The 14,828-nt window shown below is 43.2% G+C and overlaps 1 protein-coding gene across 1 annotated transcript; it reads right to left on the bottom strand.

Moving 5' to 3' along the window:
* Nucleotides 1-14,003: 14,003 nt before the first annotated feature.
* Nucleotides 14,004-14,366, bottom strand: LOC143887678 (uncharacterized). Its single transcript, XM_077391808.1, has one exon. The coding sequence runs from the start codon at nt 14,364-14,366 to the stop codon at nt 14,004-14,006; it is 363 nt and encodes a 120-aa protein (XP_077247923.1).
* Between the last annotated feature and the right edge of the window lie 462 nt (nt 14,367-14,828).

The raw sequence follows: 14,828 nt of genomic DNA on the forward strand, positions 1-14,828 counted from the left end.
TCGTTTCCTTTCCAAGTTCTATATGACACTCTTTCTCCCATCTATCTCTTTTATTTTTCTTCCCTTCTTCATGAATAACTAAATCCTAATTACTTAGGGTTTAGTTGAAGCCATGGGGAAGGAGAAATATTTATAATTAAATCAATCTACTCAGTTGAAAAATTGTGTCGGATTTTGTGTTTGAAAAATCCCAATCATTCATGCCATTGGCTTTCCCCTTTCGAATGAATGATTGTTGATTAACAAATATAAAGTTCTATATAATCAATATAAATTGGAGAGTGGATTTGATTAATTACTTATATGGAATGACATCCCTTTGATCTTATTCTTTATTGACTAGTTAATCGAATTTTCAACCCAATTCAAGAGTTGTTTTAATTAATCAATCTAATCCAAACCCATGGTGGATTCTAACCCTAAGTACTTTTTTATATTGAATTAAGGTTTTTACACTATTCCAATTACTTTTGAATTTTTTTAATTAACTTAGGCCCTTAGAATTTTGGTTTTCTAATTAAATTAGATAAGTAGTTTAAGAGATTATTAGAACTTTGGTACACTTTGCCTAAATTAGGATTTTAAATAAAATAGAAAAAATCTTAGTTGAATTTGATTCTTAGATTGCATAGAATATACGCTTATATATAGTGTTGCCTCCGAGGTCAAGTCCACGGAAATCCTGAGATTTTGCCGGGCAACATTGTATCATAGCTAGTAATCTAATCAGTACAAGAATAGGATTGACAACTAGATTTCTCTTCCATGAGTTCGGCCCGTATGTACACGCGATCCGTGCACTTGCGGTTATTTAACAAACCAATCACTCATGTACCAGTTAATAAGAAACAGATCAACTATTATACAAATCACAATATACTGATGCTAATATTTTTTTTTCATATGCTCTCTCATAAAATAAATGTGATAAGTTTTGATCAATCAAACTACCTTATTCTGTATACAATAATCAAATAAGTTAAAATATCTCCAGGGTTATTACACTAGTTAGGGATATTTAACATGAGTAAACCTTGTGTAGTACAATAGATATTCAGAACATGTTCTATATAGAAAAAATTAATTATAAGCTACAATTTCTCATGCAAATCAAACTCAACAGTGTTATCACAATTACTCAAGCATCCTTTACTTCATTCCATTACAAATAACAGTGCCAGGCTACACAAATTTAATAACCCTAGCGAACTGACATAGATAAAAATCATTCAATCTTCAGTTAGAGTGATCAAATCAGTCATACTTTCATAAATACAAATAGAATAACAACACCTATTGAAATTAACCCTGCTTGATCTTCCAAAGTTTGGATTATTGAACCATAAAAACGAACATTAGCATCCCTGTTCACTCATCCTATTTAATACTCTATTCCAAACAGATTTATTTTAGCTGAAATGTAAACACAAAATTATTTTTATATATACATATTTGACAGATCATTCAAGCTGAATGAACACAATAGTGATGTAAATATCAGAGGTAATATAATCATGTAAAATATGACTCCAAAATAAAACTAATGCAAAAAAGATTTGAACTTTCAACACACAGCTAAACTATCACTTATATTCCAGAAATCAATGACAATGAATACTAGCAAAACAACTCCATTTCCACAAATCACATGAGCACACACAAAAACCTAGTGGTTCAGTTGTCATTAAACCCAAAACATTTCCTTTGAGACATTTTCAAGTGCATTTTTCATTTTCATTAGTCAAAAGGAATTCATTTTCTACCTGTGTGTAAACTCAACTCATTTTCCTTTCGAATAATAATTAGTAACCATTTCAATACAATTAAATTCACTTTTCCTTTAACAAATATCATGGAAATGAACACTAAACTCTGACCAGCAGCATGAAAATAAACTGAAAAAAATCTATTAATTCAATGCAACCCCAATAAACCAGTGGCGTTCTCTATACTATATACAAGTGCCCCCATGTTTCAGGGTCAGCATAACTGCCTAGAACATTATTTCATTTCCCCATGGGTGATTAAAGCCATGTCAAAGTAATAAGCTAATAGCTGTATTGGTATTACTTTCAAACAAGTGTGTGCAAAAACAGATCATTTGTGCATCTCGTTTAAGCAAAATTGACAATAAGGTGTACATGACTAGGCTATTTGTGTATTTTCCAACTAACCATATAAAGTTTCAAGCTACTAGTGCCCTGCTCAACTAAACAAAAATCCTCACCAAATATTACTGTTTCAAAAATATTATTCCTCAAGCATGGCTATCATAACATTATTACCAACCCCTGATGCTATCCTAGGTGAATATCTAAAAAAAAAACTATCCACAGAATTAAAGTCACCTATAAAGCCAATCAAATATCTAATGAATTCCATTTATAGTGCAAATGCAATAGTTGAAAACAAGAGAAAATGTGGTCCCGAGTACGGCAACTATGAGGAGTGAAAATTAATTAGGTTTCTAACAAGTTTTAATCTTTTGAAAACTCAAACCTAAATTAGAAATTAAGAGATCAAAATGAAATTCAAGCACACAAGTTAAATCTAGAGGTGCAATGCAAAATAAAGAGCTAGAGTTCAAGAGAGAGTGCACCCGAGATTTAAAGTGGTTCGGTCCTCAAAACGCGAGGCCTACTCCACTCCACCAACAAAGACCGTTGATGGCTTCACTAAGTGATCTTCTTAACTTCGGCGAAGATCGGTACCGATTACAAATTCCGATTACCTTTAACCTTGGTGGCAATCTTCACCACAGAGAGTGGGCTACGCTTCTCCGAACACTCGCCTGAATACAATTTCTTGAATAAGAAAGAAAGAACAAAAATCCCTCACAAGGGTTTACAACTTTGCAGAAGATGTACAAATATAGCCTAAAAATCCAAATCCTAATCTTAGAGGATGAGAGGCATAATCAAGTTTGATTCACTCTTTGGATGTTCAAATGAAGTTTAAGAGTGTTAGGATTGATAGTTTGGAAGTTTAGAATGCCCATATATATAGGAAAACCAGAATACGACCGTTCAATGGCATTGTGGTAATTCCAGCAAAATTCCCAACGGCTCAAAATATGACCGTTATAGTGTTCTCGGAGTTCCGAGAAAAAAGCTCGGAGTTTCGGGAATAGAAACAGAAGATGAAAAAAAGTCTATTGGACCATTTCTTGGAGTTCCGAGAATTCTCGGAGTTTCGAGAATTTCTCTCGGAGTTCCGAGAAGCCTATGAAGAGCAGATTTTCACTTCATGTTTTTGGGCTTCCAACTTAACACCAAGTTGGGATTGCTACGAGGGTTCCAAGGTGTTGGAACACCACAAAGACAATCACATATAAATTTAGGGTGTGTGTTTATTTCCTTAATTATGCCTTTCAAAATCCTAAACTAGGATTGGATCTTAATATAATCTAATATAACTTGATCTTCAATGGACTCTTCAAGTCTTCATTTATCTTGGACTTCAATGTCTTTGGCCTTCCGAATGTGGTCCAATGCAAGCTTCTTTGGCCTTCATCCAAGCAATGATGTCTTTAAGCAATTATGATCTACAACTTAGACAATCAAACACATTAGTGATCATAAATCACTTGTGTATTGGAATCATCAAAATAAGATAGGAATGCCAAGGTGGAAACCATTGGGCTTACAATCTTCCCCTTTTTGATGATGACAAGCACAAGAGATTTTCCAATAAAAGCACATATATTTTTCCTAATACTAAATTCTCTCCCCCTTTGGCATCAATCAAAAAGATTGGGGTAAAAGAGAAACAAAGGGATGAAATATTCAATTTAATGCTCCCCCTTTTTCAAGGAAAAAGACAAACCTAGAACTCCCCCTATTTAGAATTTTTATTGAACATAAGAGGGGATATTTAATTAACTTTGAAAAAGATATTCAATTTTAGAGCAAGCCCCTAATCTAACCACATATGATGAAAATCATATGGGGGCTTTGGGAACCCAAGATTTTTTGGTTCCACCATAATCCCTAATCTTAGATGCACATTGGAATTGGTAATGACCATTTATTCCACAATAATGGCATCTAACATGAGGGTTAGATACGCTAGTCCTATCATATGCATGTTTAGGTCTTTGACTAGTCTTTTTTAAGATTATGTCAATAATTTTGTCACCATTTAAGAATCCATGGAGACATAATCTTAACCTTTCATTTTCATTATGAAGATGGGTTATTTGATTTAGAAAATCATTAAATTCATCTTCATAAGATTTGGAAGAGCTTGCCACATCTTGGAGTTTTGCAATTTGACAAGATTTCTCATCCAAACAACCCTTAAGGGTTTCAATCTCAAGTTTAAAATTTTCAAGTTGTATTTGAGATTTGGAAGAAAATTCATTTTTCAAAAAATTAAGTTCATTTTCTAATTTTGAAATGGATTTCTTTTGAACTTTATTTTTAGAAATTTGAGAGTGCAAGGTTGAGCACAATTCATCATATGATATTTTTTCACTATCACTACTAGATGAATAACATGAAGGGTTAGAGTTTACCTCGTCTTCATGGGTGAGTGCCATGAAGCAAAGATCGTCTTTCTTTTCTTTCCCTTCGCTTGAACTCTTTCCCGAGGTGCTAGTAGCATCCCATCAGGCGGCAAGAGCTTTATGTTTCTTCCATTCCTTCTTTCCCTTGTATTTTGAGGAAGATGACTTGAGAAGTGGACAATCCGGTCTTTTTTGTCCGGCCTTCTTGCAATTATAGCACCTTATTCCTCCTTCTACTTCACTTTCTTCTTTCTTCTTCGTTTTATCCTTTTTATGTTTCTTTCTCCATAAGCTTTTAAATTTCCTTAAGGCTTCTTGTTCATCGCTATCCGCCTCGCTAGAGGATGATGAGTTTGCTTTGAAGGCTTTTAGAGCTAGAGATCGACTCTCTTTCTCTTTCTCTTTCGGCTTCTTCTCCTCTTGTCGGCTAGTGAGGAGCATCTCATGGGTGATGAGAGATCCTACAAGCTCCTCCATGGTTAGCGTCTTGAGATTCTTTGATTCTTGTATGGCGGTTACCTTTGGATCCCAATATGGAGGAAGAGACCTAAGCAACTTACTCACAAGCTCATCAGTAGCATAAGATTTACCAAGATTAGCTAGTTCATTAGAAATTTTAGAAAAACGTGTATACATTTCGGAAATGCTTTCGTTTTGATCCATTCTAAACATTTCATATTTGCTCTTTAACAAGTTTATTTTGGAATCCTTAACTTGAGATGTTCCCTCATGGGTAACGGCAAGTGTATCCCAAATAACCTTGGCGGAATCAAAAAGAGCAACTCGATTAAACTCCTCCATAGATAAGGCGCAAAACAAAGAATTTATAGCTTTGTAATTTAAATTTGCATGCCTTTTTTCTACGACATTCCATTCTTCAAATAGTTTGGAAGGCAACATGTATCCATTTTCAACAATGTGCCAAAGTTCCACATCTATCGAAATGAGATAGATGCGCATCCTTGTCTTCCAATGTCCATAGTTTGACCCATTAAAGAAGGGAGGTCTAGTTGTGGAATGGCCCTCCGAAAGTCCGGTTCCATTTCTATCCGCCATTTAACAATTAGAAAGTTGCCAAAGATGTTATGATCTTTCCCTTGTTTGAAATTTTTAAAGAAAAATTTACCAAAGATTTATAGAAAAAAGAAAATCTTTTAAGAGCCTTTGCTTTGATACCAAATGAAATTGCAAGGGTGGTCCCGAGTACGGCAACTATGAGGAATGAAAATTAATTAGGTTTCTAACAAGTTTTAATCTTTTGAAAACTCAAACCTAAATTGGAAATTAAGAGATCAAAATGAAATTCAAGCACACAAGTTAAATCTAGAGGTGCAATGCAAAATAAAGAGCTAGAGTTCAAGAGAGAGTGCACCCGAGATTTAAAGTGGTTCGGTCCTCAAAACGCGAGGCCTACTCCACTCCACCAACAAAGACCCGTTGATGGCTTCACTAAGTGATCTTTTTAACTTCGGCAAAGATCGGTGCCAATTACAAATTCCGATTACCTTTAACCTTGGTGGCAATCTTCACCACGGAGAGTGGGCTACGCTTCTCCGAACACTCGCCCGAATACAATTTCTTGAATAAGAAAGAAAGAACAAAAATCTCTCACAAGGGTTTACAACTTTGCAGAAGATGTACAAATATAGCCTAAAGATTCAAATCCTAATCTTAGAGGATGAGAGGCATAATCAAGTTTGATTCACTCTTTGGATGTTCAAATAAAGTTTAAGAGTGTTAGGATTGATAGTTTGGAAGTTTAGAATGCCCATATATATAAGAAAATCAAAATATGACCGTTCAATGGCATTGTGGTAATTCCAGCAAAATTCCCAACGGCTCAAAATATGACCGTTATAGTGTTCTCGGAGTTCCGAGAAAAAATCTCGGAGTTCCGGGAATACAAACAGAAGATGAAAAAAAGTCTACTACACCTTATCTCGGAGTTCCGAGAATTTCTCTCGGAGTTCCGAGAAGCCTATGAAGAGCAGATTTTCACTTCATGTTTTTGGGCTTCCAACTTAACACCAAGTTGGGATTGCTATGAGGGTTCCAAGGTGTTGGAACACCACAAAGACAATCACATATAAATTTAGGGTGTGTGTTTATTTCCTTAATTATGCCTTTCAAAATCCTAAACTAGGATTGGATCTTAATACAATCTAATATAACTTGATCTTCAATGGACTCTTCAAGTCTTCATTTATCTTGGACTTCGATGTCTTTGGCCTTCCGAATGTGGTCCAATGCGAGCTTCTTTGGCCTTAATCCAAGCAATGATGTCTTTAAGCAATTATGATCTACAACTTAGACAATCAAACACATTAGTGATCATAAATCACTTGTGTATTGGAATCATCAAAATAAGATAGGAATGCCAAGGTGGAAACCATTGGGCTTACACTAGTCAAATACTTACTTTATATCCATTTAAATATACAACTAAATGACATAAAACTGAAATATGAGAATAGCTCATTGGAGTAAAAAACACTCTTGAACAGGCTATGCAAATAAGAATCAGCTAAATAAAAATGCTGATATTGAAAGAGAATTCATTGGGGTTCCCTAACCTGATAGTTATGAATGATCCAAGGTAAGAGTGCCACTACCGACTATAACAACTTCTTGAACTAAGGCCTCAGAAAAATTAACAAATCAAAAACTATAAACATTAAAGAGTTTAAACCTTTCTTAAGGCGATCTAGCAGGATGATTAAGCTTTATTGATGTCTCAAGTCAACACACCATCAATGATCTAAAGAGTTTGAAAGAAAGAAAGAATATACACATAAGCCCAATATAGTGTCAAACCCACTGATAATCACAAATGTGCTATTATTCACATGTAGTATGGATTATCACCAGGCATTCAAACTGAATTTATTTGCAACTACTAATCATGATACAATCACATAATATCCAAGCACAATCACAGCTATTAGGCCTAAAATCGGTAACAGATACGGCAGTGACGTAAGAGCTGAGCTGGAGGACCCGAGGAGCCGAAGTGAAGGAGCTGAGTCCTGCGGAACCGGAGTGAAGGAACTGAGTCCTGCACAAGAACAAACGAGGTCAGAACACCAACCCAGAGTCGTTACTCCGGACAGGCCCTTCGACACTCAAGTCAGTATGAGCAGGAGTGCAGAGCTTGTTTTTAAGAGTGGTCGGTCAGAAGTTATTACCCTCGGTTCTGAGCCCTGGAGGGCCTTTTATAGAGGGAAACCTGGGGTGGTTGGATTACCTACCCCAGGACAGATGTCGACCTGTTATAGGTTTAAATTTACCTACTCTTCAGGAAATTACCAGATTGCCCTTGTGCAACAGTTGGGCATGTGGTGGGCCATCCCGAGGCCACGTGTCGACAGCTAACTGGCTGCTGTCTTTTATACCCCATCAGTTGCCCCCCAGTTCTCCAAGTCATTGTAGTGATTTGGGGAAGTGTGGTGAGTTACATTCTTGATCGGGGGGAGTCTGTCCGGCGAAGCCGTTTGTCCGGCCTGCGGAATCAGTCCGGAAATCCATTCTGTCCGGCCTGGGAATCATTCCGGAAAATCTGTCTGTCCGGCCTGGAAATCAGTCCGGAAATTTTGTCTGTCCGGCCTGGAAATCAGTCCAGAAAATCTGTCTGTCAGGCCTGGAAATCAGTCCGGAAATTTTGTCTGTCTGGCATGGAAATCAGTCCGGAAAATCTGTCTGTCCAGCCTGGAAATCAGTTCGGAAATTTTGTCTGTCCGGCCTGGAAATCAGTCCGGAAAATCTGTCTGTCCGGCCTGGAAATCAGTCCGGAAATTTTGTCCGGCGAAGCAGTCTGTCCGGCTTGGGCCGGACAGATATTTGTCGTTTAGCGATTTCGCTATCCTGTCTGACTTAGGCCGGACTGATTTTTGTCCTTTAGCAACTGCGCCATATCCTGTCCGGCTTGGGCCAGACTGAGTTTTGTCGTTTAGCAATTGTGCCATATCCTGTCCGGCTTGGGCCTGACTGATTTTTGTCGCGTAGCGTATTTGTCCGGCTTGGGCTGGACTGATTTTTGTCGTTTAGTGATTCCCCATATCCTGTCCGGCTTGGTCCGGACTGATTTTTTTCGTTTAGCAATTGCGCCATATCCTGTCCGGCTTGGGTTGGACTGATTTTTGTCGTTTAGCGATTGCGCCATATCTTGTCCGGCTTGGGCCGGACTGATTTTTGTCGTTTAGCGATTGCGCCATATCCTGTCCGTCTTGGGCCGGACTGATTTTTGTCGTTTAGCAATTGCGTCATATCCTGTCCGGCTTGGGCCGGACTGATTTTCTCGACGGGCACATATTCTGCCCTGCGCCATATTCTGTCCGGCTTGGGCCGGACAGATCTTCTTGACGGGCACAATCGCTTTAGGAGTTAATCTGTACACGAGCACCTTACGGATGTCCCTTAGAGATACGCGCGCATTTGCTTACGCCCTTGCCTCGAAGTGTGTGTCCGTCATTAATGAAAGACACGTGGCACCATATAAGGGCCCTCGAAGTGCCCGCCCTTCAATAAATGCAAACCGCCTTAGCCAAGGCTTTATAAAATGAGGGGTTTTTACCTTTCACATTTCACTTTTACTTTCGCTCTCTCCTCTTTTCTTTCTTTCTTGCTCTGCCTGCTCGGCTCGGTTAGCTCGAGGTTGTGATCATCCGTGGATTTAGGAGCTCTTCTCTGTTTGGCCGGGTAATTTTCTTGAGCCCGTCTTTTATTCGTTTCTTTTCCTGTGTTCATGTCCTGTAGAAACTCTAGCTCTGAGCCCGGTTCGGAGTCCGGTTCAGGGGAGTCCTCTTCTAGTAGCTCAGGGTCTAATTCGTCAGAGAGGACCCAAAAAAATCCGACCAGGACTCCCAGGCCAAAAATGGCAAGTCCCGATGTTAGTGTAGAAATCGTAGATAGTGAGGACGGGGTGATTTTGGATCTGAACACCACTCCGTCCCCAACGGATAGTTATCTCCGAGCAGAGGCGAGTGTTGGTAGTGACGCCGCCGAGGCGTCCACAACATTCCTCCTGGGCCGTTGAGGTCGTAGCTAGGGCCCAGATGGACGCCAAACCCCAGTACAACATCCAGGCTCTTTACGAGGAGAACATCCTTGATGAGTCCAGGCTGAGAGACATTAGGGATAGGTACATTATTCCCCCAAGGTTTGGGTTGAGGGTTGCGATAGAGGGAGATAGGGCTTGCAACGAGAGCTCCGACGTTTGTATATACGATGAGTCGTTAAGAGCAGGACTCAGGTTCCCTACGCACCCATTCTTCGCCGTGGTCTTTCGATATTACGGGTTGGCTCCGGCTCAGGTTGCGCCGAACTCGTGGAGGACACTGACCGGGTTTATATACCTTGTCCAGGGCAGGCTTCAGAGAAGTTTGTCTGTGCCGTTGTTCCGCGCGTGCGCGCACTTGAAGAGGCATAAGGGCGGGAGGTGAAACTGATCATTGGCATTCCCTCTTCCATACACTTATGGAAGAACAGGTTCTTCTACGTCGAGGACAGGGAGTCCACCGAGCCCTGGCCAGTTCCTCTAAAGTGGGACACCCCAGATACAATTGCGATGAGCCACAAGCCGCTCCTTGAGGGCGAGGATATGAGAACGTTCGCCCTAGTCCGTGAGGAGCTCGACCGTGAGGGCCTCATTCATTGTGCAGAGTTCTCTGGGGAAGAGGTTCTGGTCGGGCTTGGCCTTAGTACTGCGACCCCGGCACGTATGTGGCTAGTCCTGCTTTTAAACTCATTTTCCTCTTTTTTTTCTTCTGACTGGTTTTGTTCGTCTATGTTGTCTTTCAAAGATGCAGAAACAGTCAAAGATAGAGAAAGTGAGGCAAGGAGCCTTTGGAAGGGCCCAGCAGGGCCAGAAAATGAAGGCCGCGGAGATTTCGAGTCCTGCTCCGCCCCGGGACACGCCGCCCCTCAAAAGCAAGACTACAGTGAAGCTGGTCGGCGCCTCCGGCCGGGCAGCAGGGTCCTCAAAGTCGGGTGGAACACCCACTGCAGCCCCCCCCCCCGGCGAGGTCTGGGGATAACGTTTTTCGGCCCAATTGGGCCGTTCAGAAAAATGACTCTGGCCTTGGTGAGAGCCGAGTAGCAGCGGAGCTCGTCAGCAAGATTTTCTTAGGCAAGGACAAGCTCCAGGTTCTAAACGAACCTCCAGCTGCGGCGGACGAGGCCATATTTTCTTCCCTTTACCAGGTAAGATGGCCTGTGTGTCTACTTGTTTTGTCTTTTGTTTTGCTCCCTCGTGTTAACACTTGCTCGCCTGCAGATTGGATTATACTACAACAATCTTTGGGAGAAGAGCAAGAAGTTCTCCGAGGCAATAACTAAGTCCGAGGAGGAGAGCGGCCAGCTGATGAAGCAGAGGAGCTCCAAAGGTCCATCGGAGAGAGGGACGCGGAGAATCAACTGCTCAAGGATGAGTTGGCCGCCCAGAAGCAGAAAGCCGCCGAGGCCCTCAACGCACAGAGGGAAAGAGCCTGGGAGAGACAAATTGCGACCGACAAGGAGGCCGTCGAGGAGGGTGTACAGAAGAAAGATGACGAACTCATCAGTTTGTCCAACGAATCCTACAAGGTGGGATTCTTTGATTGCCTTGATCAGGTCAAGGAATCCAACCCGGGTGTGACCTTGACGGGCCTAGTTCTTCCTGATCCGCTGGTGCCTGATGAAGACGAGCAGTGCACTGCCCGGAGGCAAATCCACCACGGGGTGTCTTGAGCTCCCGTTCCTTCTTTTTTGTAATGGTCCTTGAAGACCTTAATTTTTTTGTAATGGCCCTTAGAGGCCCAACTTTTTGTAATGGTCCTTCGAGGCCCCACTTTTCCATGAATAGAAATTGCATTTTGTTGTCCATTATCTACTTGTCTGCCCCTGCCTAATACTATTTGATTTTAACACTGCGGGCCAAGAATACTCCGAGCAGACGTTCGAGGTGAACCAACCAGCGAGTACCCTAGTTTTAGTGAATTGGGTTTCCATTAGCTTTGGTTTTTGCTGTCTGGGGTCGTTCCTGACCAGGAGTACGCTCCTGATCTTTGCTGAGATGAGCCGAGGCGAACCAAGCGGCGAGTACCCTAGTTTTAGTGAACTGGGTTTCCAAGTAGCTTTGGTTTTTGCTGTCTGGGGTCGTTCCTGACCAGGAGTGCGCTCCAGGTCTTTGCGGAGACGAGCCGAGGCGAACCAAGCAGCGAGTACCCTAGTTTTAGTGAACTGAGTTTCCAAGTAGCTTTGGTTTTTGCTGTCTGGGGTCGTTCCTGACCAGGAGTGCGCTCCCGGTCTTTGCGGAGACGAGCAGAGGCAAACCAAGCAGCGAGTACCCTACTTTTAGTGAACTGGGTTTCCAAGTAGCTTTGGTTTTTGCTGTCTGGGGTCGTTCTTGACTAGGAGTGCGCTCCCGGTCTTTTCGGAGACGAGCCGAGGCGAACCAAGCAGCGAGTACCCAAGTTTTAGTGAACTGAGTTTCCAAGTAGCCTTGGATTTTGCTGTTCGAGCTTGTTCCGGACCAGGAGTGCGCTCCCGGTCTTTGCGGAGACGAGCCGAGGCGAACCAAGCAGCGAGTACCCTAGTTTTAGTGAACTGGGTTTCCATGTAGCTTTGGTTTTTGCTGTCTGGGGTCGTTCCTGACCAGGAGTGCACTCCCGGTCTTTGCGGAGACGAGCCGAGGCGAACCAAGGAGCGAGTATCCTAGTTTTAGTGAACTGGGTTTCCAAGAAGCTTTGGTTTTTGTTGTCTGGGGTCGTTCCTGACCAGGAGTACGCTCCCGGTCTTTGCGGAGACGAGTCGAGGCGAACCAAGCAGCGAGTACCCTAGTTTTCGTGAACTGGGTTTCCAAGTAGCTTTGGTTTTTGCTATCTGGGGTCGTTCCTGACCAGGAGTGCGCTCCTGGTCTTTTCGGAGACGAGCCGAGGCGAACCAAGCAGCGAGTACCCTAGTTTTAGTGAACTGGGTTTCCAAGTAGCCTTGGTTTTTGCTGTCCGGGCTTGTTCCGGACCAGGAGTGTGCTCTCGGTCTTTGCGGAGATGAGCCGAGGCGAACCAAGCAGCGAGTACCCTAGTTTTAGTGAACTGGGTTTCCAAGTGGCTTTGGTTTTTGATGTCTGGGCGTGTTCCGGACCAGGAGTGCGCTCTCGGTCTTTGCGTAGACGAGCCGTGGCGAACCAAGCAGCGAGTACCCTAGTTTTAGTTAACTGGGTTTCCAAGTGGCTTTGGTTTTTGCTGTCCGGGCTTGTTCCGGACCAAGAGTGCGCTCCCAGTCTTTGCGGAGACGAGTCGTGGCGAACCAAGCAGCGAATACCCTAGTTTTAGTGAACTGGGTTTCCAAGTTGCGTGAGGAGATTTGCAAAAGAGTTTCTATCATTCACATTCAATATATATTTACAAAGTCACTTTCATGCCGGGTGGTCTACTACTGATAGTATTTTCGGAGGTTCTTTGAGTTCCAAGCATGGGGTAATAGGTGCTCCTCCAGCGTCTGCAACTTATAACTCCCGGGGCGAATAACCTCTATCACTCGGTACGGTCCCTCCCAGGTCGAGGAGAGTTTTCTGACCTTTTTCGGCTGGGAGATAGTAGCTTTTCTTAGGACTAGATCCCCTGCTCGGAATTCTCTGGGGCGTATCTTCAAATCATGATAGTTGGATACTTTTTGCTTGCAGGCGGCGACCCTGATTCGGGACTCTTCCCGGGCTTCTTCCAGTAAGTCGAGGTCTGCGCGGAGCCCATCTCCATTGAGCTGCTCATTGAAGTTGGTGACTCTGGGAGACGGGGCGCCCACATCGACGGGTATCACGGCCTCCGTCCCAAAGGACAAGTTGAATGGTGACTCCCCCGTTGATGTGCGCGGGGTAGTACGATACACCCATAGAACATGATAAAGTTCATCTGCCCATCGGCCAGCCTTCTCGTCCAGCCTCTTTTTAATTCCCTGAAGCAGGATTCTGTTCATTACTTCTGTCTGCCCATTCGTCTGAGGATGCGCCACCAAAGTGAATCTCTGTTCGATCTTCAAGTCGGAGCAGAATTTTTGAAAGTTTCGGCAATCGAATTGTCTTCCGTTGTCTATTATCAAGACGCGGGGGATCCCAAACCTGCAAACCACCGACTTCCAAAAGAAGTTCTGCACATTTTGCTCTGTGATCTGGGCTAGAGGTTCGGCCTCCACCCACTTGGTGAAATAGTCAATGGCCACTACTACGAACGCGCGTCTTCCGGAGGCCGGTGGAAAGGGACCCAAGTGTCCATCCCCCATACTGCGAAGGGGATTGGGCTAATGATTGGGGCCATAGACACAGCAGGTTGGTGGATGGTGGGGGAGAATTTCTGGCATCTCTCGTACCTTCTGACCAGATCCAGTGCGTCTTGCCTTAAGGTTGGGTAGTACAGTCCTCTGAGCAGCACCTTGATTGCCAGGGCCTTGCCCCCTAGGTGTTCCCCACAAATGCCTTCGTGTGTCTCTTGCAGAACGTATGCGGCGTTGCTTGGCCGGAGGCATTTTAGGTATGGGAGGGTATACAACCTTTGTACAGGGTCTCACCATCGAGGGAAAACTGGGCTGCTCTCTGTGTCACTTTGTTGGCTTCCTTCTTGGCTTCGGGAAGTTTTCCACTACGCAGGTATTCAATAATCTCGTCCATCCAACAGAACTCTTGTTCCACCTGCATTACTTCAGTGGCCTCATTTTCTATACTGGATTTCTGTAGAAACTCCATACATATACTCCCGAGGGTGGTGTATCCGGATGCGGCCAACTTAGACAGCACATCTGCTTTTGTGTTTTCTGTTCGGGGGATTTTGATGTCCTCAAAACTTTTGAACTTACTGGATAACTGGCGGACCTTGGAGATGTATTTGATCATACGTTCGTCGCGGGCCTCATAGGCCCCTTAAATCTGGTTTGCAACCAGCTGGGAGTCACAGTATGCTTTTAGCCTTTGGGCGCCGGTTTGGACTGCAAGGTTCATTCCACCAAGGAGGGCCTCATATTCAGCTTCATTGTTGGACGTGCGGAATCCGAACCTTAGGGCGTAATCTAAAGTGAAGTTGTCAGGCCCGGTGAGAACCAAACCTGCTCCACAGCCACCCTTGTTCGAGGATCCGTCCACGTACACTTCCCAGAGCGGTTTGGCGGTCGATGGATCCTGTTCTGCCTGTACGGGGATGATTTCTGCTTCAGTCCCATCTTCTGTTCGCTCCTCAGTCGTGGTTTCCTTCTCCATAGCCGGGGTTTCGACAATTTCAGGTTCAGTGCTCTGCTGGGGGATGGTGCATTCAGCCACGAAGTCTGCCAGCACTTGAGCCTTTATGGCTGGCCTAGGCAC

The sequence above is a fragment of the Tasmannia lanceolata genome, unplaced genomic scaffold (genome assembly GCF_043159265.1).
Source record: "Tasmannia lanceolata isolate RefF3 unplaced genomic scaffold, GAP_Taslan_0.1 ptg000002l, whole genome shotgun sequence".
In the NCBI taxonomy this organism is placed as follows: Eukaryota; Viridiplantae; Streptophyta; class Magnoliopsida; order Canellales; family Winteraceae; genus Tasmannia; species Tasmannia lanceolata.

Coding starts and splice junctions, on each gene's coding strand:
- LOC143887678 (XM_077391808.1), bottom strand. CDS start 14,366: ATGATCAAATACATCTCCAAGGTCCGCCAGTTATCCAGTAAGTTCAAA.